Source organism: Ambystoma mexicanum, chromosome 4q (genome assembly GCF_040938575.1).
Source record: "Ambystoma mexicanum isolate Mex_15411 chromosome 4q, UKY_AmexF1_1, whole genome shotgun sequence".
Lineage (NCBI taxonomy): Eukaryota > Metazoa > Chordata > Amphibia > Caudata > Ambystomatidae > Ambystoma > Ambystoma mexicanum.
Window position 1 is genome coordinate 42,807,491 of NC_090928.1, and position 27,763 is coordinate 42,835,253.

The window sequence follows — 27,763 nt, forward strand, 5'->3', positions numbered from 1 at the left end:
GCCGAGATGATGGACTGGACTGGCCCACCCAGCTTCGTTTGTTTGACTCGTAGGAATATCCTTCTGTAATGGAGAAAGGGAATTAACTACCTGTGGAGTTCGAGCGCTAACCCCACCCTCCCCTCTCCTGTAGTTCTTCCCACAGTTCACTTTTGGATTCTCTCTATGCTCTCACTTGATGGTTTGGAAAGATGAGCTCTCCATCCTGCTTCGAGCGCAGGGGTGCGTAGATGACCAGTTTCTTCACTGGCGTGGAGGAGTTGGGGAGTTCCAGAATGGTATTGACTCAAAGAATGCCGGCAAGACGCCGTAAGTCTGTAGTTCGTAAGAGTTCAAAACACGTCTGACCTTCACTCTGTCCAATTCCTTTTAGGTTGCTGTATTGCCCTTATGAAGAGTTCCACGTGGCAACCGGTAAGATGCAGTTAAAGGGTTTTTATTATCCGGCTCTGTTCAATACAATGGTGTCAATATATAACATGTGGCTTTTCTCCCATTCAGGTGCTGATGTGGTATGAGGCCTTGGGGATTGATGCCTCCAGCGGTAAAACCAGGTAAGTTTATGGGAAAAAAATCGGTTTCCCCTTATTGCGCCTTGCTGTTCTGTTGTTTCCCCATAGGGGCCGGGGCACGGCGGAAATGCAGCGTAGGCTGCGCCGACCCGAAATGAGGTAAGTACCCCCTGTGGTAAATCAGTTAAGTCTTGGGGGGTAGCTTGTACAGTCTTAGAGTATCCCCTTGGCTCACCTTGCTGTTTTTGTCTCCTTAGGTGTCAGAGAGCGGCCGCGAGATGGAGAAGAGCGTGATGGAATGCTGAAGTGCTGCAAGGCAGGTGAGTACAGCGCGGCGCTGCAGGATGTGAAGTAAGGCGTTTTTAAAGACTTCTTCTCCAGCTCCGTGGCGTGATGGATCAGGATTCAGGTAAGGATTAAATGTAAAACTCCTGTTCTGACCTTTCCTCCTTCTTTCTTCTTGTTTCCAGGAGCTCCGGACTCGAGGCGGGCGGGGCTGAAGACTGGAAGCTGCTGCAGGCACAGTGAGCGTTACGCTGCTGGATGCAGAATAACGCGAATCGTGTGCTGCTGTCCGGGCGTGGTTTAAATAGCCTTGGAAGTAGTCCCAGGTAAGTATTCTTCACAGCCCCACCCGAGTAAAAAGTAGTCCCTTAGGTAAAATAGTCCCTCCTAAGCCTCATTTGGCTTGTGGCTTCTTGCAGCATGGTCTGCATCAGGTAGTTTTGCAGCATGGTCTGCATCAGGTAGGTTTTCTACTATGAGCCTGGCGCCCATGGCGCCAGGACTGACTATTCTTATGAGCCTGGCGCCATAGGCGCCAGGACTGCACCCAAACAGCCCCTAGCTGGGGTTTTTGGGCTTGCTCCAAATGGCATGATGCCTGCTTCTGGGGTTGCTGGGCATGGTCTGGTTTCCCGGGGGCAGGCATCATGACACTGTCCTGGGAGTTGGATGGTGTCCACTAGGCCCAGCTCCGTGTTGACCCTCGAATATACGGACCATGGTTTCATCTGCGGCCCTGGTTTTCTATCCGCGGTTGGGTCTAGGACCATATTGAAGTCCCCCGCCACCACCAACATCCCGTGAACAAACAATTTCAATTTGTCCTTCACTCCCTCCCAGAATTGCGCCTGGCCTTAGTTAGGGCCGTACACGACTGCCAGAGTCAGGGGGGAACCCCGCAAAGAGCCCTTTGCCAGCAGATAACGGCCCTCTGGGTCCTTCACCGTGGCTTCCACTTCAAAGCCAACATCCCTTGCTAGCAGTATGGCTACCCCCCTTTTCTTGGTTCTGTGGGATGCGCTAAGGACCTCCCCGATCCCGCCCCCTCGCAATTTCGGTTCCTTCCCCCGGGCCTAGTGTGTTTCCTGAAGAAAGAGCAGGTCAAGCTTTGCCCTCCTAAATTACCTGCAGAACAAGGATCTCTTGGTTGGGGTGCTCAACCCCTGCACGTTAAGGGAACCCACGCCCAGGGCAGGCAGATCCTCAGCCATTGTCTAGAATCGACATTTTACTGGGTAGCTGACTCATGGCACTTTTGCTTTCCTGCTCCTTTTGTGTTATAACCTGATCTCCCCTACCCCCTCCCCCCTCCCCCAGGTGGGCCTTAAATCTGTCCCCAACTGCCCCCTGGTCCCTCCTCTGAACTGAACAACCCCCACTGTTCCTTCAACCCCCACCCCGGCGTCCAGCCAAATAGTTCCACCATTGCTGGTAATTGGCCGGACCACCAGCCTACCGCCTCCGGCTGGGCTGATGTCGAAAATCACTCCTCCTTGAGCCCCCCCCTCCTTTTTCCCCACGCCCCCCCCCCCCCCCCCACCAGGCCCCCGTCCCCAAGCAACCGGTATTCTTGCTGTTCTGGGAGGCCCCTTCCGTCCTTAGACCCCCGTAGTCCTGGGAATCTACTCGTCCTTGGGCCGGGCCGGGCGCTGTGATCATGCATTGAGTTCTTTGCCCGGTTTCCCCGTACCCTTTTGCACTTCCGGATTAGTTTTCCAGCTACCAGGCTACCCCGGGTTCGACCGGCCCGCTCCTCCATGACCGGGGTCGGCGTCTTCCCTGTCCGTCGTCGGGGACGGCGGATTCAGTTTCTTAAATTTCCGTGGACCCGTCTTCTTTCTCCTCTCTCCTTGTGACCTGCGTTCCCTGGCTCCTTCCGCTGCAAATCCCGTGGGTTCTCTCCGAGGGGCCGGGTCCGACACATACTCTTGGATGGATCCCCTTATGTCCTCCTCTGTAATCAGGGTCGACCGTTGACCCTCGTACTCGAACGAGAGGGAAAAGGGATATCCCCATCTATAGCGCACCCCCTTCTCTTTTAGCATTTGTGTCAGAGGGCGGCACATCCTGCGTTTGGCCAGAGTGTATGAAGAGAGGTCCTGGAAAATGGACACTTGTGCGTTGTTATAAGTTATCTCTCGTGTCTTTCTGGCCTCCTCCAGAACCTTCGCCTTCTCGGTGTAGTAATGAAAGCGGACCAGGATCGACCGGCAGCCCCCAGCTCTGCCCCCCGCCCTGTGGACCCGGTCGAATGTTGGTTCGGTCGTCATCTCGTCCGAGAAAAGGAGGGTGATGCTGTCTCTCACCAGCCGGTTCAGTTCTCTTTCCGTTTCTCCCTCCGACTCCGGGACCCCAAAAATTCTGAGGTTGTTCCTCCGTTCCCTATTTTCGAAGTCGTCCATTTGTCTGGCCCTCTCCTCGTCTCTTTTTTCTAGAGCAGATATTCTCATGGACATGTCCATCTCTTGGGTCATTGATGAGGACTGGTTGGTCTCCAGCTGCAACAGTCTGACCTCGACCTTGTCCACCCTGCGGTCCATGTTCTCCATTTTCTGGGCAATGTCCGCCCACATGTCTCTAATCTCCTCCAGGAACGAGGCAAAGCCTTTTTCCATTGTAAGGGAGGGCGGGGGCGAGGTCTCGGGCTGGGACATTCTAGTCGTCCGATCCAGGCCGCTAATCTCCCTTCTGGCGTCCTGGTAATGATACTCCTGGAGGGTTTGGCGCCAGCTCATCCGATCTCCCTATCTCTCCCTCCGGCCGGTGGTCTTCGGGGGCCAAGAGCGAGGATCCTGCTGGGCGACCGCCCTCACTCTTCCAGGCAAAACCACTCCACGTAGGGCTATCTTTGAGCAGGCACACGCCCCGCCAGTCTCCGGCGGGGGCCTCTCACTCTCTACACACCCTTTTCCCGCTGCTTGTGGTCGTCTGTCCCTGTGTTGGGGGGTGGCGATGATGAGTATCAAATTGTAATCGGATGAGGGTCCTGGCTATGCTTTCTGGTTAGATACTATCGGCCATGTTTCCTTCTGAGTTCGTCTCCGGGCGGGCACTCGCCCTGGGACGGAGCCCAGGGGCCACCACCTGTAGTAGGCCCTCACCTCCTTCTCTGGCCATGCTCTGCTGTTGTCCGCGGTACACCGCTCTGGTGGCCCTCGTCAGGGTCCGTTGGTCGGGGTCCCGGTGCCCCTGTTCGACTCCGTGATCGGGAGCTCGGGTCAAGCGGGCTGCCTCTCCTCTGGTTGATTCCGGATCGCGGCTCGAATCACCGCCACCAGGGGCTTCTGCTCTGGGCTGGTCGGTCCTCCCGTGCCGCGGGTCCCCGACGGTGGAGTCCCCGCCGAAGCGCCGGCGTGTTCGGTGGCCGGGGTAGAGTGGAGGGGTCAGGCGCGCTTACAGGCCTCAACAGCTACTGCGTACCACGACTCCCCGCGCAGCTCTGGAGGCGGGCGAGACCTCCCGCGCATCCTCTCGTTGGGCTGCGGGTCCTCGTTCTTGGGCTTCCGAGGGTCTTTCGGCGTCGCTCTTTCGCCCGGGGGGTCCCCCGGGGTTCGCCGTCACTGAGAACCGCAGCTATTCCGTGGGGGGGTTACGGGGGGGCCCAATCCCTCAATGCGGACCAGTTTCGGCGGGAGCGGCGTCTTCAGGCAGCCATCACCTGTGCGCCCCCTGGTGGCCTCAAGAATTTTTTTTTAGTGAGCCTGGGGAAAGCTAAAGACGAAAGAAAATCTTTTAAACATGATTTAAATTGAATGAAGTAGACAAGCATATATCCAACGATCAACAATTCCATAATTTAGGAGCTAAAAGTTGAAAAGAACGAAAAAGGGACAATGTACACAGTGAACATTGAACCTGAAGCAAATCTAAAGCAGAATCACGTAATTTCCAGGAATGTTAATCATAATTTAATTACTTGTTTTTTCAACCCTTATGTGGTGCATCTTAAGTGTTTTAATAATTAATGTCACAATTACCCAAATTAATGATACCTCAGAAGCGAAAGCGAGGTCTGCAATCTAAAACAGATTTCCTTCTGCGTTAGTTCACACTCATGAAATGGCCTGCATCCTAAAAAAAAGTGCTGGCATCCAAATAAAAAAACAAGAATACCAAATTGCATTAAAAAAAAGTTGTATGGCACAGGAAATATGCGTAATGTGCTCAATTAATGCTCTTGACCAAAGCGGATTTCCATCTTGATAAACACAGTTGAGAAGACACCACATTCATCAAACAGCCACTAAACACAATCATTCACTCATAGATGCGATGTTCCAGGTGTGAAAGGCATAATGCTATGGCCTTACCTTCGGTGGAAAAATGTCATTTTCATTCTTGAGGACAAATCTTCCCTCTCGGTCATCCTTGTTCCAGTTTAGTTGTACAACAAGGGGTTTCTCGTCCATATCCAATCTTCTTTCTTTTAAAAACAGAAGACCGTGATTACAAACCTTTCTATATTAAAAGCAGTACAAAACAAGCAAATGCTTGAACCACAGCGACTTCTCTCCCATTACTTGAGCTATTTAACCTAAACTGTATGAGGGGTGAGGCCAGTTACCTTACGTTTTTACAGGTTATCCAATTCAAAGAGACACCTAATAATCCAGAATTTGATGGGAATAAAATAACTGCTCCCACAGATTAATTACCCAAACGGGAATGGCCTGGGATTATTCTCCTTCCTAAATTAAGTGGAACATCAAACACCCATCCCACCAACATACATAGGAATAGGGGAGACACAGGAATACTCTCCAGATCGTGTTTGAACAGAGACTCCCCAAGGACAGTGACATCTCAAATAAACAACCCCTACTACTATATGGCAGGCTGGAGGAAAATGGCCAATGAAAAGGGAAAACGGGGGATGGGCAAGAGGCCTTTTTTAAGCCTGCCAGGGTAAGTCCTCCACCCGCAAAGGTATACCTCAGATAGAGATTGGCCCCAGGTGACAGCTGATCCAGAGAACCAATGGGAACTGATGGCAGTTCCTAAGCAGGAAGGAGAGGGTTAAAAAAAACTGCAGATTTACTAGACAGAGAAAGGTACGGTGAGGTCGGAAGAGGAGGTGGTGCACCAAGACACCAGCAAGGAAGGTATAAACCGTAGAGGAGGGTTAGTGGAGACTGTTGGGAGTGCTTTGAGATTGTGAAGGTAAGGTGTTGGGACCAAGTGGGTTGTACCAATTTGGTGGGGAGTGGGAGACAGACTAAAGGGAGTTTTAGAGGAAGGGTAGAGGGGTGGCTGGATGCAAGTGTGTGAGAAGTAAGGAGAGAGAGTGAGAGAAAGAGAAAGGAGGGTGATGAGAGTAGAGGGTTTGGTAGTGTTTAGAGCGGCGTTTTGGAGAAGGGAGAACAAGACAGTTGGGATATCCTGGCTGTAGTCAATGATTTTAAAAAACTCAGTGGTGGAATAGGAAGGTAGAGACCCCTCGAAGGTTGAGAGAAAGTACAGGGACCACCCTTAGACTGGGAACATCCAATTACTTGGTGCACCAACTTTAAGAATAACAGCGGAAACTCATTGATTGTTGTCATCATGGTATTCATTTAGCAACAGTGTCACACTTTGGTAGATGACCACACGCATCACACTTGTAAAATCTATTACATTTGGAATGATAAAATACCATCCAACCTTTCGGAAAAGGGCAATTCCCACAGTATATTCAACTCTCATACATTCAGAAGCTGTAATATGCTGCCTGTGAAGGTGAATGGACGTCATTTTCTTGCTTCGTGTGGGCATTCTAAAACTACTTCACTGGCCGAGTGCTCAAAGGCTTTACAGAAAACAGGCACTATATACATCACTGAGGGCAAATCATCAATCCAATGGCTTCACCCAGTAAAATGAATACTTCTAATGACATTTCATTCATGAAAACAGCTCAGCTATTAAGAAAAAGGTGCAATTTTATAGTCAAGAGTTTTTCACCTTTAAGACAGGATCTGTGTGATTTTTCCATCGCGGAAAAGTCAGCGACGGAAAAGTTTGCATGAGAAATGTGCAAACTACAAAAGGTTCGCACATTTCTCATGCGAAAAAACATTAAAACCCCTACAAACCCACACCCCCACCACATCCACCACACACCCACACTTCCAACATACCCAAACCCAGCTTACCTTTCCTTCACGCCGTCTCCTTGCGGCGCCAGTTCCCTTTCACTTCCGTGATCGGGAACCAGCGCCGCAGGGTCCTTTTCATTTTTTTGGGAGCTGCAGGGGTTTCCCCTGCAGCCCTCACCCACTATACTATAAAGTAGTGCAGAGATTGTTGCAGGAGACAGCCCTGCAGCCCCCGTTTTTTTATTTTTGTGTGTGCTGCGGGGGTGTCCCCCGCAACACCCCGCTCACTATACCACACAGTATAGTGAACGGGTTGTAGCGGGGGACACCCCTGCAGTTTTTTTTATACTTACCTACAATGCTACCACCAAAGGTTCGAACTTTTGGTGTTCGAACCTTTGGTGGCAGCATTTCAGACTTTTAGTACGGTCTGACCTTTTTTTTCGGTCCGATCGTACAATTCCTTAAGATATATGTAAGAAGTGAAATTCTTTGAAAGTTAGTAAGTGCAGTGCTTCCCTGCATTCTGGTCCACATTCTAAAGCTCTCTATTAGAATGTTCTGATGCGCATTCCTGCACGGATGCCCACCTTTGCAATATTTAACTCTGCTCCTCACCTGAATTGTGTTAGAGTTGATGGGAGTACACAGCTGAGACAAAGCACATCTAAAACTGGCTTACACACATTTCATAGGACATGTTTCACTCTGAGGAATGTGAAGAAACAGCTGGTGAGATGGGTAAGTTTCACCAGCATTTTGATAGTTCAAAGCACACCACAGTTACCGACCTGAAGACCATAAGTTCCTTTCCACCATTAACTCCCAGAATCCTACCTTCAAGGGCAGGTTTGCCATATGGCAATCAATTATTACATGGACTCCAGCTAAGGCCTTGATAGAATATTAGTTACCGGAGCAAGGAAGCCAGCCAATCAGTTCACTTCAATGTTTGGCACGAACAGGCAGTGAAAGTCTGAATTCAGAGAGCGCTGCCGGCCCCCCTAAACTATTATGCGTGCCACTGTCCGCCATGGCCAGTCTCCTCCTTTCTCTGTCCGCCCCCTGATGCCCTGCTTGTCCTTCTGAACTCCACCCCCTCCACCCTAGACGTACCTATTCTGCCCTTGACCCTCTGGGACACAGTGTGCTAACACCCTCCTCCTTCACAGCAGCTACAATAGAAAGCAAAAAGGGATTCATCCAAGAGTCCCTGTCGAGTCCATGGCAGCCATCTTCTTTTGGGCAATCCTTCGCTTTGATGAAGGGGCGCATGAACGCATGCGTCCCTTCTTTAAAGTACATTTTTTTTTTTACCAACATGCTTTTAGCATCCCACGCACCATGCAAATGGTGTTAAAACATGTGCTCATGAGGTAAGAGTGAACTTGGGCTGGCAGGCCATCGATGGCAAACCCACCCATGAAGGCAGGTGTTAACTCCACAATCTGGAAGAGCCTAATTGCATTACCACACAACTGCTCAGAAAGAAAGCTCAAGACCGGTGTGACTAATGATGCTCGTGGAGAACACAGTAGGACAATAATATATGCATTTCTTTTAACATGCATTATGCTGCTGTCTTTCATGCTCCTTGAAATGCTGTCCAATTATTATTATTGTTTATTAAATGTCTCCCAGTTAAATAGTGGCTTGTATTGCAAAAAGACAGTGCTGAAAGATACTGTCCAAAACAAAGTGAAGATATGAAAATACCCTTGTTCATAGAGAAGCTTTCCAAGTACTTAATTTCAAGTCTCCAATACAACACGGAGTATCTCAAGGGTAATCATTATCCATAGGGCTCTTCTAAGCATTCATATGCCTAGTACCTCAATCCTATTTGGCTAGATCTACTTAAGATAGGCTCAAAAGTTACCACTAGTAATAAAAATACTCAATAATAGAGTAACACTAGGCGCACAAGAAAACCCAGCTTTTTTACAAAACAGACCGCTGCTGGGAGAGCGTACAAGGACAGACTTGTACTGGTACATAGGAAACAACAATTATTAACACAAGTATTCGTCACAATTGATGTCATTGTTAATACAATCTCAAAAACTTTCTATTCCCATACTTAATTGGATAATAGAGTATAGGATGTATATTTCTCTATAAGTATTGGTCGTTCTGCAACTCATAACTCCTCCTTGGGTATTCCTACTACATATAATGTCTCTAAATTCGATATATTATTGGTTGCCATTATACTACACTAGTGGATAAGAAAAACGTACATTGGTCAGACATTCTCTCCTACGACTTCGGACACTTGGCATAGTGCCAAGTTACGTGATGGGCCGGGAGAGGTGTGTGAACATCTATGATTTAGTTTAAAGAAACTACTCCCCTCTGTTTCGAGGCCTGAGGCCTTATCTACCAGCTTTGTTTGTGGCCTTGGCTGTCGTCTGTGACTGGATCTGCTGTGAGTGGCAGGTGTATTATCTAATTGGAACGAGAATGAATGGTCATTGTGGGACCACATGGTTGAGTATTAAAGTTGGGTGCCCAATTTCGTCTATTTATTGGAGTTGCTACTATAATGTGTGTGTGCGCTTCCTTTCGGCAGCCACTCAGGACAGTGTGTATTAGTTTGATATGGGGTCTTTTGGCAAGGTAACTACCTGCACATGGCCTTCAAGGATGTGTCTGCTTCTCAATGTTACCAACTGAAAAATAATTATATTTAATAATAGTATGCTGTATGCCATGGGAAAGAGTACAAGGTGTAGCTGCAGCTTGCTAAGCAGAACTCCCACTAGCGCACTGACCGTGGTGTCTGGGGCTCGTCAGAGCAGAGTGAGCCCTGGAAATGTGTTTTTCAGTGATTTTATATCAGGGTGCAGTATTTTAGTATTGAGGCCTAGCAAAGTTTGGTGCAAATAATGGCTAACATATTTGTGTTCTTAGCATTTATGGACAATTGTTCTTCGTGTCTGCGTGCATGCATTCTTCGTGTCTGCAGGCACGCATTCTTCGTGTCTGCGTGCATCACCATTTGATGGTTCCCTGCCTGCATATGCAACAAAAATGCAATCTACCTATTGCCCTACTGTATGTTCATGCATACTCCGGGACGGGTGGGGTCGTGACCATACCTGATGCAACCCTCATCTCCATTATTATTACAAATCTATCCACGGTAAGGCACCCCTGTATCCATCTTCCTCTATTGAACCCTACAAGCCTTCTTGTAATCTTTGCTCTGCCTCCTTGCCCTCCCTGTGCTTCCTCTTGCTACAGCGCTTTCCCTCTTTTTGCTCCATTTCATGGAATTCTTGTCCCGCCGCCATCCGAGAAACAGTACACATGGATTTGTTCAAAACCAAACTAAAAGCCTACCTCCTAGCCTCCGAGTTACCCTCTTAACCTACCTCTCATCTGCCTGCCAGGTAACCTTTTTCCATTGCTCTAACCTTCCTCCGCCTCAACTCTAGCACTTCACCCATCATGGTAACATCCCAAGCACAGCTAGCCAAACCGTCTAACTGCACTTCTAAATGTTGAATGTTGGTTGCCCTTAATCTATGTATGTCCACTTATGTATTATCCCTGATGACTTTTCCATTTACTCCCCTCCACACCCTGGTCCGAGTGTCCCTTAAACTCAACCCTTTGTAATAAGCTCCCGTCAAATCTGATTTCCTATCTATTGCAAGTTGTTTTGTGATCAAAAGAGAATTGTTCCGCCTGTATATAAATAATTAAATATTACAACTGATTCCAACAATGGTCAGACTACTGTGAGCGGTCAGAAATGTGTGGCGGACAACTTTGTTCTCAACAAATGCCATTTTAATTGCAAATTAGGTTGGATGAATGCCCTGATGAGCATTTCCCCGACTAAAAGAAACTAAAGAAACCACTCTAATAAAGGATATCTGTCCCTCCCACTTGTACATACAGAAAATGAACAAGGAAATGTAAAGCAATTGCCAACAAACAACAATGATTCAATTTGAATTATAACCACAGTCTTGTTTTGTGACCTGTGCGATTTCCCCTTCCCCAAGTTTCAACACGGTCTTTGTATTCACAGTTCAGGAAAAGAAAAAAAGGATATCCTGATTTACAATAATGTTCAACCACAGTCTGTTTCCTCTTCATTCAGTGTGTCTATATAAAGTTCCACAGTCAGATTGATAGAGTTCCAATTTCTCTGGATTTAACTTCACTTTGACAACAGAGAACTTCAAATAAAAAAAATGAGGGGTTTTGTTCACTGCTGGAACAATCCTTCAAAGGAAAAATAGTCACAGTAATGATCTTGGTCTGGACGAGTTCCCACAACCTCTTTAGTAGTTAATACCTTGACAACATATCTCAACTGAGTATACCTTTGACAATTTAAACCGGTGAATTGGCAGTTCCTATTCACTTTGGTATACCTTTAGTTTCACAGTCAACAGATTGTATTTCAGTCAAGAGAATTTGCCAAAATTAAATTTAGCTTCACATCCAACTCAGATGTTATTTGTGGAAACCCCCTTTTAAGCACTTATTCTACTTCCACCTGGTGTGCTCCGACACCAGGCCCACCTCAATAGGTTTGCAGTTCAGGTTTACTCCTGTGCCCGAACAACAATTCACAACCACCTTTACTTCTGGGGTTCTAGGTCATCTGCTGAATGTTTTACCACAAGAAGTTGTTATACAGTTTGCAGCTTTAAAACTTCGAACACTTCTTCAGGAAATACAAAACGTATTTCAGTGCTCTGTAATCGTAATCAATCTCACACACTCACACACACAAGGGCAGCCGATGTGACACTCTTGTCTCCCCACTCCATAAATCACCAAAGACTAATATGAAAAGGGTTTTGAACTTCCCTTTCTTTGACTTGTATATAGTGAGTTCACACCAACTTTCACCACAGGGTGGATAACATATGAGCTACTGTCCATAAATCTTTCAATGACCCCTTACAGCAATTGGCAATATTGGTTATTTGCTAATTGCTTGGTTTTGGCTCTCTTTTGGCTTGGCTAATGCTTGTTGCCTTCTTGCCACATTACCTTGTTACATAAACTCACATTACAGATATCATAGTCTGTTGGCTTCGGTCTGATTTGGCTACTGTACTTTTTAGTACTCTAGTATTACAAAATACTAAAGCATTTTCTGTCACTCGCTTACACAGCTCTTGCTTAGCTTTAACAGCACAAATTCCAAAAATGCTCTTCCTGCTGCTTTCAACCACACACAAGCATCTCACTCACTGAACAGTTTCCTCGCAAATGTGGATGGGAAAGGAGCACTCCGGGGGTCACACGCAGACTTGCTCTCCAATCTTGACTCTAATCTCCCTTCTCTCCTCATTCTCCTCGATCTATACTCTGCTTTTGACATGGTCAACCATGCCATCCTACTCAATCGGCTTCTCAACATCCTTGGTATTACTGATCAGACATTGGCCTGGTTGACCTCCTTTCTCACAGATCGGACCTCATGTCCAACTGGGGTCGTTCCTCTCTTCTATCTCTCTCCCACTACTTGTGGTGTGCCCCAGGGGTCTAACCTTTCTCCCTGGCTCTTCAACCACTACCTGGCACCTCTTGCCCATTGCATTGCTACTTTCTGCTCCAATTTTCAATGTTATGTAGATGACATACAGCTCTCTTTCAGGCTCCCCTCAGCCACCTCTGCTTCTTTTCTCATACCAGACTGTCTGGCCACATTTCAGGAATGGTGTGCCGTCAATGATCTCTGCCTTAATGCGAGAGACTGAGATCCTCCTCAATGGGACACTCGCTCCCTACTTTCCTCTCTCCGGCCGCCCACTCTGGGCCCTCTTCCTGCTCCTTCCTGTGAGACTAAGAACCTTGGTGTCATCTTTGACTCCATTCTTTCCTCATCTCCTCACATCTCTGACGTCTCTAAGAAGTCAAACTATCAGCTGCACCTCCCCAGAGGTAGTCTTCCTTTTCTCACTTTTCCCCAGAAACTCACTGTCTCCAGAGCTCTGGTCGTCTCTAGGCTGGACTATTGCAACAGCCTCTTTCTAAATCTTCCTGCCTCTACTCTTCGACCTTAGCAACTTATCCAGAACAGGACTGCAAGACTTGTCCTTGGCCTCAAGCCCAGGGATCGTATGTCTCCAGCTCTAAAATCTCTTCACTTGCTTCCTGTGTCTGGAAGGATCAATTTCAAGACCCTCTGCATCATCTACAAGGCTTTCTGGGCCCTCGGACTGCTCTACCTCCAACTTTCTCTTCAAAAACATCTTCCGTCTTCGAGCTCTCCGCTCATCCATCTCCAACTCTCTGAGGGTCAGATGCTTCTCCAAGCAGAGAGGTGGGGGCAGATCTATCTCCTCAGTTAGGATCTCCATCTGGAACAGCCTCCCTACCTCTCCGAAACTTGAGTAGAACCACCCCCAGTTCCAGAAGCAACTCAAGACCACCTTTTTCACTTCCGCTTTCTCTCTTCCTCTCCCCTGCTGATGCACCAGACTGCTCCATACACTGGTCACATGGTCACCCTCTGAACTCTGGCCCAGGCTCCTGCATGCCCAGTTTCCCTCGCACTGCCTCGGGACTCCCCAGCACTTAAGGGTCTGTATCTGTAACCCTACAGTCACTTCTCTCTGCACTTATGAGCCACCCACTGGCTGCACTTGTGAGTTAACGGTTGTATACGAATTGTTTGTTTTACAACTGTTCGAATTAAAATTGACCTTTTCACAATTGACCGAATTGTGAAGGTCAATTGTAACATACATGTGGGGGGAAACCCCCCACAAACCCCCACCCAACGCCAAACCCCCCAAAACCCCTATATATATATATATATATATATATATATATATATATATATATATATATATATATATATATATATATATATATATATATATATATATATATATATATATATATTACCAAACAGATATATATATATGGTCAATTGTGAAAAGGTCAATTGTGACCCTTTAAATTCGGTCAATTGTTCATTCGAACAATTGTAAACGAACAATTTGGGTAATACCGAGTTAACTGCACTTCCCCCTTCCCCTCCCCCCTGGCACTTCTCCCCTTCCTCCTTCCCCGCACTTGGGCAATCTGAATGACACAAGGCCTAGTAAGATCATTATTTTGTCCTCCCTTTGTTTCCCCCTCCTTGTCTTGTCGTGCCTAGAAACACTTGTTTACAGGCACATTATAAATGCCACATCATATCATATAACTCACCGGGTAAGGCAGGATCTCTTCTTCCTCTTGCTGCTTGCAGGGTTCTTCTCCACTTGGCTTCTCACAAAGCGGTAAACCTCTCCTTCGAGTTCACCGCCATATAGGCCATCAGGAAATTGGAAGCTTTCAGATGCATGCCAACCACCTGTGTCGGCCTCCGGGAAGGGAAAACTTCCCTGGTATGCGCTTCCCACGCAGCCTCTGCATACTATCGCGAGAGGGCAAACTCCTCGCTCGAAGGATTCCCGCTGCGCAACCTCTGCAATTCAGGATTTGAGAGGCACAGAACCTCTCTGCCGCACAATGGTCTTGGCGTCTTCCCTCTCCTTCCAGTTTGCACAGTCTGCCTACACCACACTGCTTCTGCTTTCTGCTACTACTGCCACTGCTTCAGCAGCTCTTTGGCCTGCACTTGAGGGGGCTTTTAAGCCTCCCAGACTCCCTCAGATGTGGGTCATCTACCTTAATGAGCTAACCACTCTTATCGTACAGTACCTCTTCAGTCATCTTCCTCGGTCCAGTACTTAAAGGATTATGGGACTTGTAGTTTCTAATAATATTAGGTGTTCTTGCTTGTTTTACTTTCAAACTCCAATTTATTCTTGACATGTTTTAAAGGAAAAGCATGAAGATTGTTAGTTAAACCCAATTGTACAGAAAACGGCAATTCTTTTACACTGTTATTCCTGACTTTCTTTTCATTACCTCCTTGGGTGTAAAGGACGGTCTTAGTTTTAAAGTTTTCCAGAACTTCAGCAGTATTTAGATTTCTTTCCAAGTCCAGGAATGCATGAGGGGTTTTTACCCTCATTTGTTGCAAAATCTCGTGGACCAACCAAATGTTGGTTACGACAAGCCATTACAGACTTTGGCATGGTTGGACCATCCTATTAAGGCTGATGAATACCATGTCTCATCCCACGGAGTCTTCTCAACCCATGGGAAGTTTCTTCTCCCGGGTGATCGTCCAGCAGAACATCATCACCCAATGTCAGGACCAGGAAGCGTCTGCCTTTCCCTGGCCACCTGGGGGGAAACTTTAGGCAGGGGTTTAGTGAGGGATCCACAGGATTCATCACACTACATCTACCTTGTTTTCAAGGAAAACTTGCATCATCCAAAGAAAGAAAACATTGCAGAGTGCCTCACCAACATCCATTGGTGGGTGGCCATGTGGGATGTTTTTACCCAGGCATCCAAGCCCTACCTCAAAACTGTGCAGTACTGACATGGAAAACATCATGGTGGCCAGAGCTTCCCAGAAAATGCCCAGGGAAGTGCATGAAGAATATGCTGCCACCCATTTTGCCGATGTTATGGGCACAGAAGGGCACTGCCTAAAACCACCATTGGACTACCCACACAGTAGTCTGAAACCATTGGGAATGGCAATGCTGATTGCCAAAAGCAACCTAGAATTGTGGGGAATTCATTTTCTTAAATCCCAAAAAGGGGTGCAGTACCAGTACTCACCACTATCAGAAAGCCGGCGTTTTAAAACCACCAGATTTTGTTTAAAACTGAATAAATGAACCCAAGGCAAGCCAAAGAAAGACTTACTGAGAGGTGGATACAATCTAAAGTTATATTCTGAAGTGGCTTGAATGTTCATAACAAGACTGGCTGAGCTCTGCAGGTCTGCAGCAGCCTAACTGAAACTGGATTAAAACTACCAAAAATCTAAATGTTTAAAAGAAATGAGTGACCTACTTTTGAGTGTCACATAGGTTGCAATTGTTTAAATGTCATAGTTTTAAACTTAGAATCAGCATTCTAGCTGCATATGTAAAAATGGTTAATTTTATTTGAATGCAGTAAACTGGGTAACTAAAAGTGACATTAGCTGGAACCTGGCTTAAGGAACTGAATTCTGCCCACCAGCTACCCCCGACAGGAGTTGAGACTTGCACAACAGCTGTGTTCCCAGGCCTAGCTGCCCTTTTGCTGCTCCCACCAAAAGGGATATGACACTTCCTGGATTGAATTACCTGGGCTCTGCAGGAAATTGTGTAATATATATATATATGGTCAATTGTGAAAAGGTCAATTGTGACCCTTTAAATTCGGTCAATTGTTCATTCGAACAATTGTAAACGAACAATTTGGGTAATACCGAGTTAACTGCACTTCCCCCTTCCCCTCCCCCCTGGCACTTCTCCCCTTCCTCCTTCCCCGCACTTGGGCAATCTGAATGACACAAGGCCTAGTAAGATCATTATTTTGTCCTGACTCAGGCAAATGTTTTATTACGGGGGCTGTAAAAGTAGCTTCCTCCTGGAAGTAAAGGGGAGGAGCACTGCCTGTGAGAGCAAGCTGGCTTGGCAGAACTGGAAAAACCAGAAATTCAACCTTGTGCTGGGGGGAAACCACACCCCTATAGCCAGAATATGGTTTTAGAAAAAGATGAATAACTCATAGAGCGGACTTGTGAAAATTATTTAAATGATACCATAATTCTTGTGATTTTTCTGCCCACATTTTAAGAGGTTTTTAGAACCGGTGGCATGATCTGGGGGCAAGCTAGCAGTTAAGAGGGTATTACTTAAAATGTATGCATGTTAAAAATCTGACACTTCATCAATTAATGTCCATACTCCTTGCGCACATGTGTGTACATTTGGGGTAATGTCCGATATTGCGAAACCAGTTAAAAAGTGCAAATGTCGCCATTTCTGAATGCAAGCTCCCAGGAAGAGCAGATTTGGACAGGGTATACCTCCTGTGATATGTGATGGGTGCATGTAATTTTAATCAAATGTGTACCTGTGCAAATATGTCTTTTGGGTCAAAATATAGATTGTGTGTAATTTGACAGGGGCGAGTTCTCTGTACCATAAACAGACCTCGTCATGATGACACTTCATTTCATTCCCCCAATCAAGGGGAAGCGGATGAAGTGGCCAATGACAAGTGGAGAGGGGAAGGGCCTAGGAAGCTAGCCTCTCCACCCATTTTCAAAACACATAAAAGCAGACAGACAGGACAGATAGGGACCTTCAAATTCCATTTGCTGCAACACGCTCTGCCGGACCATACCACATCCAGAGATCCAGACTTCAAATCCATCAATCTCCAGAATCCAGAGAGGCTAGAGAGAGAGCAGAGTTGACCCAGATCACTGTGAAGTGCAGAGACCAGACCAGAGTCCAGTCTAAAACCTGACCAGATCCGTGGCGAGGCCCATTTAATTCAAGAATATAGTGTGAGTACCTAGCAGAACTGTGCAGAACCAATCTCTTAGTTAAAATAATATAATTATAATTCAATCTATTTTAATCTAAGTAGAACTGCCTCCTGTCACCTGTCATTTGCAAAGCTGTCACCTGTCATTTTCTAGTTGCTAGCTGTCATTTGTCATTTTGAATTCCTACCCCCGATACTTTTGCCGCAATCGCGAAAAACGCACTCGCGAATTTGCCGCAATTTGCAAATTTCTCAACGTGTGAAAACAGCAGTTTTCTTGCTTTCAGTTGCCAAAAATTCGTTTAACCTGCTAGTTACTCCTAGATCCTTGCTAAAGTGAGCCTGGACTAATATTAACTTGATACCACTCACCCTGAACCTCTAGAGGGAATTAAAAGCATTTTAGCGTATTTTTCACTTCATTGCCAGCACATATAAAAGCATTTTGGGCCTGTGTTTCCAACTTCTGTAGTGTAAGCTTGCTGGGGTGAACTGAATTACATTTGATTGAATTTCTGAGAACTGTGTGCTTTCCTTCCATTTCCTTGCATTGCATAAAAGGGGGGGTGAATTGCCAGAGAAAAGTGATTACATTGTTTTGTTGAAATCATATTGAGTATTTTCTGTATTGCATTTTTCATTCAACATTACATCCTTCTGAACTTATATAAAGTATTCTCTACCACCTTATTCTTCTGTTCCTATTTACAAGTGTGCTAGTGCCAGACTATCCCTTATTGATTACTGCTCAGATTCAGTGTGATATTCAATTATTAAATTATTATAAAGTGCGATATATATATCTATTGTTTAAATTATCAAATAAACCTTTCAACTTGCAAAACAGAACTACTTCTTGGCTCAGTGGGGTCAGGGTTATTCAAAGAGAGGGGTGTTATTATAGGGGTAGTCATCCAGAACGCATGAACTGGACATAAAGATATATCAATAAGGGTTTCCATTCAGTATCCCAGACTAGGCATTGACTTAGCTGTAGTGTTGAATTGAATCCTCTTACAAATTGGGGGCTCGGGCCGGACGTTTGGGTTAGATCTATCACTTGTGCAGATTAATACAGTGTGCCAGCTGACCAGATACACATATCCGGTCGGAATACCACGCTGTGTTACGCTGTAAAGCACTCCTCAAAGGAACGCTCTAAGAAAAAGGTCTATTTTGCAAAAATAAAATACTAATTTCTGTAAGTCAGGACAGAGACCAATCTCTAGAATGACGACCTTAGTAGACATGAAAATAGCCAGAGAGCACTTCTTACATAAGTTATTTGTGAGAGGTGAGTGGACTCACCAGGACCGCATGGTCTGGTTGCAGGCCATCACGCAACAGGTCACTGAAACAGGGTCAGATATATGGGGAGATCAGGGTCCCCTACATGTGGCCCTGAGTGAACTATACATGGCTCCTAAAGCTAAGGATGATCAAGACAAGATGGTTAGGATAGCGGCATACCTGTACCTATATATGGGAGACATGCAGGATAAATGTACTGAAAGCCAAGATCTGGCGAATAAGCGACAGATGGCGTTAGAGAAGGTCCAATCTGACCTGGTCTCTTCTGAGCAGAGGCTGCAGGGGAGCCAGGAGTCAGAAAATGAGAGTAGACAGCACATCATTAAAATAAAGAGGGATATGGACATCCTGCAACAGGAAAAGGCTGACCAGGATACCAGATTTCTGGCCTTGCAGAAGGAGTACCAAGAACGTTTGGACTCCCTACTGCAGAGCCAGAAAAAGCTGGAGCAACAGTTAGACTTCAATAGGGCATGTGCTGAGCAGGTAGTCACCCTGCAAAGCCACCTAGATAGGGAGAAGGCAGAGAGCAATAAACTGATTTTGAAAGACCTGGATACCCAGGCAGAATTTGACCAGGAGCGCCAGAAAGCTGGTGCCTTCCAAAGGCAAAGGGACGACCTGGCGGCACAGATGCAGGCTCTTAGTCAGGAAAGGGATACCTTAGGCCAGGAAGTCTGCCACTTAAAAAGGAAAAGGGAAGAAAATCACCTGGCCCTCCAGGGACTGGGTGACCTCCAATAAGAACACCAGAACTTGTTAGAGCACACCAGGAAGGTGGAGGATGCTCTGGCAAGAAAGGAGCAGGCCAATAGGGACACAGCTCAGGAGGTAACCCTCCTGCAGCAAAGACTGGCCCAGTGCTCCAGGGCCAATCAGGAAACGCAGAGAGAGAATGAGGCTCTCTGCCAGCACAATGATAGACTCCAACAACAGGTGGCGATGCAGGAGAGACTGATAGAGTCTAGTAAGGCCTTAACTGAGGAACTGAAGGCGCAGGCTCTTGCATTGCAACAGGGAGCAGGGGCGGATAGAGATGAGGTTCGCTGGGAAAGAGAAACTCCTGAGCATAACCCCAGGAGCCCTAGCACCAGAGGCCTTTATTTCTCTCAGTCCCTGGACTCTGCCAACCCCATGTCCCCTGGCGCACATGAGCACAGGGCCACAGGGATGGCAGATTACTATCCAGCCAGAAGCATGGGGCTCATAGGCCAGTACCACCCAGGAATGGAGGGGCGGGCATCCGGGTATGGGCACCCAAGCACAGTGCAATTTGATGGGGAACCCCAGGTGAGTAGGCCCATTAAGGGCATCCTGAAAACCTCTGCCCAGTTAGGTCAGTGGGGGGGGGTACCCATCAAATCCTGGCAGCAAGGAGGGATCTGAAGACTCCTCTGAGCGGTACAGGACACAGGAGACCAGGTCCCCACATTCTGCCAGCCATTCCCAGGCTCGCAGAATCCGGGAAAACCTGGAAGAACAGACGGGAACCTCTGGGAGCAGTGCCTCTGAGTCAGAAGATGAATGGACCAGGGTTACCAGGACCAAAAGGGCCAATAAGGCAAAAAGGGCCTTGCTTAAGGACCCATTGAAACATATTAAGGCAATCAGGAGTGTCATCACGCCTTATCATAAGAACGCCAAGTACTCTGTTTGGGAACACTTGGAGCTCTATGAGCAAATGATGGAGACTTTCCATTTGAAGGACAGCCAAAGCTGTATTCAATATGTAAAGTGGACCTTTTCCCCGGAATACTCCAGTTTCTTTGCGGGGCTGGAGGACCAAAATCATTTAAGATGGTCCGCCTATAAGGCGGCCATCTTGAAACATTTTTCTACTCATAGAAATCCCCAAGAGGCTCGCAAGGCAGCCTACAATTTACAATGTGGGGAGGATCAGGCCCCACAAGAATTTGTGCAGGCGTTAAAGCGTGCTTTTGCACAGACCACAAGAAGGGTGCGCACGGATAGCAGAGAATTTATTAATACGTTTTTCCATGCCTTGCCCAAATACATAATGACCCAGCTTGTGAGGGATTTTCACGAGAAAAGATCTTTAGACTGGGTCATTGAACAGGCGACCCGGATCTATGAGGTGCAGAAGCCAATAGAAAATAAAAATAATGCGCCCAAAAACCCCAAAGCCAACAACACCCCTGCTGCTGCCAAGGTGGCAGAGGTAAAGGTCACCCCCGTTTTGGATTTGGAGATGGGGGGGCCTAAAAACCTACCTGCACCTAATAATGCTAGGCCGAGAAGGTCCTCGGGCCAGTCACAAACAGGGAGTCAAGGAGGTAGTCCCACAATGGGGTCCCTCGCTCTCCTGACTATGTAAGTCCCCGTTACAAGGGAAGTCGACCCATCCTGGGTTATGTGTGGACTCCTCCAGCCCAAGGGGGGGGATCCAGCCAAGCACCTAACCCAGGGAACTTCCCTCCCAACTTCCCACAGGAGGGCAGAAATTCTCCAAATCCTGGGCAGAACTTTTTCCCCAGGTATCCACCCAATTTCCAGCCCCAAAATCCTCCACCCTTCTTTCCCCAATTCCCTGAGCCCAGACAACCGAATCCGGGAGAGGGGAGGCCAAGGGTGGAGGGGTATCCAAATCTTCCCAACCAGGGATACTACCAAAGAAGGGATAGCTACCCTTCCCGGGATCAGCCCAGGGGAGAAAACAGGGCCCCGTATCAGCCTGAGCGGGTTTCCCAGTTAGAGCACCAGGTCCAAAATACGGCACGGGACCTGGGTCAAATACTGAGGGCGCAGCAGAACCCTCAGATGGGCATGCCGGCACCGAACGCACCCAACTCTGGACCTGGTGCTCCAGAACAATGACCCAGATAACTCACCGGTTCCCCGGGAGGAGGCACAAGGGGAAGGGGGGTGTAAAGCCTTGGAGGAAGCTTCCTTCCTCACTTGTAAACAGCCCCTGGAAACCCAGGAACCGGAAACAAAATCTCTTGCCCCTGAAAGTCTGCCTCCTAAGAAACAGAGGGGGGGTGGGAGAAACAAAAGACCCAAACAGACACAGTTTGAGGAGGAGGCACAGATCTTCCAATTTGAGGGAGAGGGATCCCCAGAGGATCCTGGGAAAAGGATCTTCTCCTTCAGAGAGGGGGGAACTCCTCCCAAAGAAAAATGGGTCCCTAGGGATACAAATCCAGACTGGGGAGATGTGGAGACTGAGCTACCGCCGTCCACCATCTTAGCCCAGAACCAACAGCAAGAAAATCCCCTGGTTCAAACCCATCCTGGTGACTGCCTCCAAAAAGGGGGGGGCCGGCCTGGAACCGGGGCCAGGGGAACCCACAATGGCTCTGATCTCCAGTTGCCAATTTTTTCTTTCAGATTCCCAAGGCTCTCCACAGAATTCTGCCCAAATCTCTTCGCTAGCGATGTCCAAAACTAGAAAGTTAGCCCACCAGTTGTCCAAAAATGTGCATTATCTGTGCCCCCTTGAGGAGGAGGAGGGAAGATATTATGCCCCGGTACAAGTACAGGGGCAGGGTAACATTTTGGCACTGGTGGACACTGGAGCTCAAGCTACCCTTCTGTCCAGAAGGGCCTTTGACGAACTGAATGCAGGAAGGGGAGAGAATTACCAAATTCCTCTCACCTCTCTTCCTGGACAACTGCAGAACTTTGACGGGAAGGAAATTCCCGTTGAGGGGACTGCAGACTTGGACATTAAAATTGGGCGACACAAGTTGAAACACCCGGTCATAGTTGTGACTCCAGAGGGCACCCCTTGTTTACTAGGGAATGACCTCCTGAGAAGGTTGTCACCCCTAATAGATTGTGTAAACAAGGTCCTCTGGACCCAGACTAGCCGACCAATAAAATTAAAACAGAGCGTCAACCATGTTAGTTTAAACGGCACCTGCCACATGGTTGAACAAAAATCTGACCAAGTAGAATTTCACTTCCAGAATAGCCAAATTCCAGACGTGACAGTAATAGCAGTAGGACAACAGACTGGTGATGGGGGGTCCTCTCTATTTCTGAAAATCAACCTTCCCTCCAGTTTAAGGTGGTATTCCACACTGGAAGGAAACACCCTGAAATTCTTTACCAATCCACAATCAGAAACTCCCACTCCTATAGTCCAGAAAGATGTGAAATCAGCTCAGAGCCTGGCTGATATTCAGCAAATTGGAGAGCAGTTGTTCATCACTGTTCAGTTAAATGATGGGAAGGACTCTGTTCTAACTCGAGTGTGTGTGAACAACGGTAAGAGCTTCATCAACGAAGCCATGTTCCGCCAACTCCCAAAAGATCCAGCCATTCCCACATTCAAACTGATAGACAAATGGGAAATGGACCTGGAAGCGCCTAATTCCAAACATCTCCTGCCAAGCAGGTGTATGCTCAAAATCTCCATTGGCAACAAGAGCATAGTCCATAATTGTTGGGTCGTGCGAGACGTCACTGCCGCCTTTTACTTAGGCAGTGACATTCTCAATCGCTTTGCCATTAGTTTGGACCTAATAAACTTCAAAGCTTGGTCCCGATTAGCGGATAATCCCATGGGCTTTGATGATCCAGAAAAAGCATTTAGGTCAGCTCAATTGCTACCTTATGCAGTTGAAATTCAGATCAAAGAGGAAGTCACCATCCCAGAAAGGACCCGACAATTCTCCCTGGAAGTGAAAGTTAAAAGAGGACAATATTTGCAAAACCCTGATGCTTACATACATCTAAACGCTTCTCTCCAACAGCAAGGGTTAGGGGTAAACCCAACACCATTAGTCAACATAGAACATGACACCATTCCAATAGAGGTGGATAACAGCGACTTAAAGAGTATTACTCTAGCCGCAGGCACCATTATTGGAATGGCGGTTGATGACCGACATTTTTCCATAGATTTAGGTAATGAACTGTTAGGGCCAATCCCCAAGGACTGCTTTGACAGTGACAGTGAAGACAATACAACACCAGACAGGATTTTTACCCGGCATGGGGGGGAACTTCCTGGTGTACACTTCTTGCCCTTATGGTAAGGAAGATGTGACTTGTGACTTCAGGAGGGATGAGGTGATTTTCCAGGTCCATGAGGGCTGCCTTTCCCACCTGAAGCCTCTGGTCCAAACCAGCACTCTGACCAGGGACTTCTCCACCCAGCTGGAGGAGGCCGCGGAGATAGCCAAACCAGAAGTCTTTCCAGGCTTCAGGTAGATGGTGGAAGAGAGAGTCAACCTAGCTGATGCCTGTGTGACTCTGGAACAAAAGCAAAAGTTGAAACAAGTTTTCTTGGATTTCCAAGATCTCTTTGCAGTAGACTCAAATGACTGTGGTCGCACTGACATCCACACAACAACAATCCCCACGGACCCTGGCATGACTCCTGTGTTTGTGAAGCAATATCGCTTGCCTCTCGCATCAATGGAGTCCCTTACTGAAATAATTAAGAACCTTGAGTCCCGGGGAATAATCCGTCCAGTCCATAGCACCTTCAATAATCCGGTGCTGGGAATATTGAAGCCAAACGGCCAGTGGAGACTCTGCGCTGACCTCAGGGAGCTCAACAAACGGGTCCATACTTCGCGATGGCCTCTGCCCTACATTGACCAAGGGCTGGCCCAGATCCAGGGGTCACAGGTATTCACTGCAATAGACCTGACCAATGGATACTGGACCGTGCCGGTCAGTAGGGAGGACCAATACAAGCTGGCTTTTACCTTTGGGGGCCAGCAGTACACATGGACCCGGACTCCCTTCGGATACCTTAACTCCGGTAATGAGTTCAATATTTTCCTACATAAGGCCATGCCCGACCTGGGTGCGAGGGGTAACCTGGCTTATGTAGATGATATCCTCATCAAAAGTTCATCTGTGGAGGAACATATAGCGGAGATCCGTTATGTTCTGACCCAGTTGAGGGCCGCCGGAGCAAAACTTTCCTTTCAGAAAGCACAGTGGTGTAGAACCCATGTTAATTTCTTGGGGCATGAGATTACTCCTCAGGGTCTCTGTCCCCAGGAAAAGAAAGTGGAAGCACTTCAGAAACTGAAAGACCCCACAACTCTGCGGGAACTAAGGAGCCTCCTTGGACTGACTAATTACAGCAGAAAGTTCATTGAGGGCTACGCAGAGATCACCAGACCCCTGATTCATCTCCTGAAGGGGGGGGGCGTCAAGTGGGAATGGGGTCCAGAACAAGCCGAGGCAGTAAAACAACTCAAAAGAAGCCTCTCACAAGCGCCTTGCCTAGCTTACCCTGTCAGAAACAAGGAGTTCTTCCTGGAGACGGGGTTCTCTAATACGTGCTTGACAGCAGTATTATACCAAAAGCATGACAAGGTCAATAAAGTAATCTCCTAGGCGAGCAAAACTTTATCCTCTGTGGAGGAAAAATTCAACGATTGTGAGAAGGCACTCCTGGCAACGGTGTGGGCATTGAAGAATTACCGCCCGTTTATCCAGGGGGAACACATCATAGTGGAGACTCCACACCAGCCTCTGCAATATCTCCAAAGTGATAGAATCCGGGCCGGAAATGTGAGTAATTCCCGAATTACTTCCTGTATTCTGTCAATGCAAGGCTTTCCTGTGGAGGTCAGATATGGCCAAAACAAGAAGAGTCCCCTCGCGCAAGGTCTGGCGGATTTGCATGATTGTGCCAGAGAAAACTGTCTCGAGGACGAAAGTCTAAAAATAAAGGACAACATGGAGGCATACCTTAATTCCCCCCACAAAGTCTTTGAAGAAGACAAGTGTGAGGGAATGCCCACTGTCTATGTGGATGGATGCTCTTACCATGTTGACAACAACGGGGAGAAAGAACTGGTGGCCGGCGTAGGGAATGCATGGGGGAATGAGTTCCCAGAACCCTCCGCTGGATACAAAATTGGTCCCCGAAGTAGTCAGATGGCAGAATTGATGGCTGTGCATCAGGCCATCCTCACTGCTGTCCAGCATCAACTCCACGAACTGGTCATAATCACAGATTCGGATTATGTACGGAACGGGTTCGTGGAGCACCTGGTTAATTGGAAAACCAGAGGCATGTTATGTGCTAATAACAAACCCTTGAAACATGGGAAGTTGATCCAAAACATTGATGATCTGGTCACCTCGAATGAGATGACCATCTATTGGAAAAAGATCAAGGGTCATTCCTAAGTAGAGGGACCAGACAAAACTGGAAATGACTTAGCTGATCAGCTGGCCAAAACCGGGGCCATCCAAGGGGATCTAATTGAGATTGAGTCCCTGTTGGGGGAAATCCAGGTCACTGCTATCGCTAGGTCCCAGACAAATGCTCACAATGACCTTTCAATTGCACAATGGAGCAAGGAGACCCCTGATGCTGATTTGATTACCGCTCAGAAGGGGGATCCAATTATTGGTAAGTTTTACCAGCACCTTGAGGACCCTGAGAACTTTCCCCTGACGGATACCGATTACATTGGGAAAGAGGACCTAAGAGTGTTGATGAAATGTCCAAAAATGTTCCGAATCCAAGACGGGTTGCTGGTAAGGAAATCCAAAGCTGGCCACGATCAGTGGGTGGTTCCTACCTCATTCCGAAGCCTGATGTTAAGTCACGCCCACGATGCGGCCACCGCCGGTCATAGGGGGTTTCACACAACATTGGAAATCTTAAGAGAGGTTGCATACTGGCCACACATGGGGCAGGACCTCGACCAATACTTGAAGGGGTGTCTTGTGTGTGCACAATTTCAGCCATCATCCCTCACGCACCGTGCGCCTCTCCAAAAGAGGGGGATGACACTGCCATGGTCAGATTTACAAATCGACTTTGTAGGCCCCGTGATTCGCTCTGCTAGGGGGAATAAGTACATGTTGACTGTGACATGCTTGTTTACCAAGTGGGTGGAATGTCTCCCAGCCCCAAATTGCAAGGCAGAAACCGCAGCCGCCTTGATGATTAACCACATCTTTTCCCGTTTTGGCCTACCTCAAAGGATTGAGTCAGACAGAGGTAGCCACTTCATTAGTGAAGTGATGACAAAGATGTGGGAGATACTGGGGGTCGAAAGGAATTTACATACTGCTTACTGGCCAGCTTCTTCTGGGGCAGTAGAGAGATATAACCGAACCATTGTGAGCATATTAAAGAAGTTTGTGGCAGATTCTGGGCCAAGTTGGGATATCCGATTACCTCTGGTCCTAATGGCCATCAGATCTACCCCTTCATCTGCAACCAAAATGTCACCATTTGAGTTGATGACTGGGCGCAAGATGGTGCTTCCTCAGCATTTGCTCTACAGGACCCAAGAGCAGACCCTAATAAATGCCTCACAACTCACGAGTATGTGGAGAATTTAAGGAAACACCTTCAACATGCTTTTGCTTATGCTCAGCGGAATCTAGAAAGATCAGCTGATAGCATGAAGACCCACTATGACCTGAAAACTTCCAGGAAGGAATATCAGGTGGGGGACCGGGTCTATCTATACAATTTCCAAAGGAACCAGGCCAAACAGCGAAAAATTTTGCCTACATGGAAGGGACCCTTTGAGATTATAGACAAAATCTCCCCTGTGGCCTACAAGATCCGCATCCCGAAAGGCGGTTTGGCAGAGGGGGAAGACAAGTGGGTCCACATAAACCAGTTGAAGTGTTGCCATCCCAGGCACACTCTGCAACAACTGGAGGAATCCTCTGGAATCCTAGAGGGTACTGTCTTAGATTAATTCAGTTCTAACTTAAAATATCCTACATATCGCCTATCAAATTCTGAGTTTCTCAATGTGGGTGTTTTTGTTTTTGAATGCAAAAAGAAATGCGCATGTTCATATGTTTTGACTATAAATGTATATGCCACCCCGCTATATCCATGGTGGGGGAGAAATGTCCATGAATAGGTATTGCCGCTCTTCCTTTGTCGTCCTAGGAGAAAGAAAACCTGTAGACTGGCCAAGGAGGACGATCCGGAGACCGGGAGCAGAGACGCAAGGGGCCAGTGTACCGCCCAATATTCCCATCAGGACCGGCGAGGAGAACCGATCGATCCGACCGGATGGAGGAAAAGATGCTGAACTGTGCCATCTAGTGGAAGAAGATGAGGAAACATCCCAGGTCTTGCGAGTCCCATCAGTGAAACAGAATGGCCATCGCAAGAGGGGGGGCTTGTGGGATGTTTTTACCCAGGCATCCAAGCCCTATCTCAAAACTGTGCAGTACTGACATGGAAAACATCATGGTGGCCAGAGCTTCCCAGAAAATGCCCAG

The 27,763-nt window shown here is 47.4% G+C and overlaps 1 protein-coding gene across 12 annotated transcripts in view; it reads right to left on the reverse strand.

The window, feature by feature from the left end:
• The window catches only part of AFDN (afadin, adherens junction formation factor), a 2,107,422-nt gene that overhangs the window by 1,665,015 nt on the left and 414,644 nt on the right, over window positions 1-27,763 (reverse strand). For all 12 annotated transcript variants that reach the window (XM_069607417.1, XM_069607414.1, XM_069607416.1 and 9 more), the window contains exon 3: window positions 5,108-5,220. In XM_069607417.1, coding sequence (XP_069463518.1) covers window positions 5,108-5,220 — 113 coding nt within the window. The remainder of the gene's footprint in view (window positions 1-5,107; window positions 5,221-27,763) is intronic.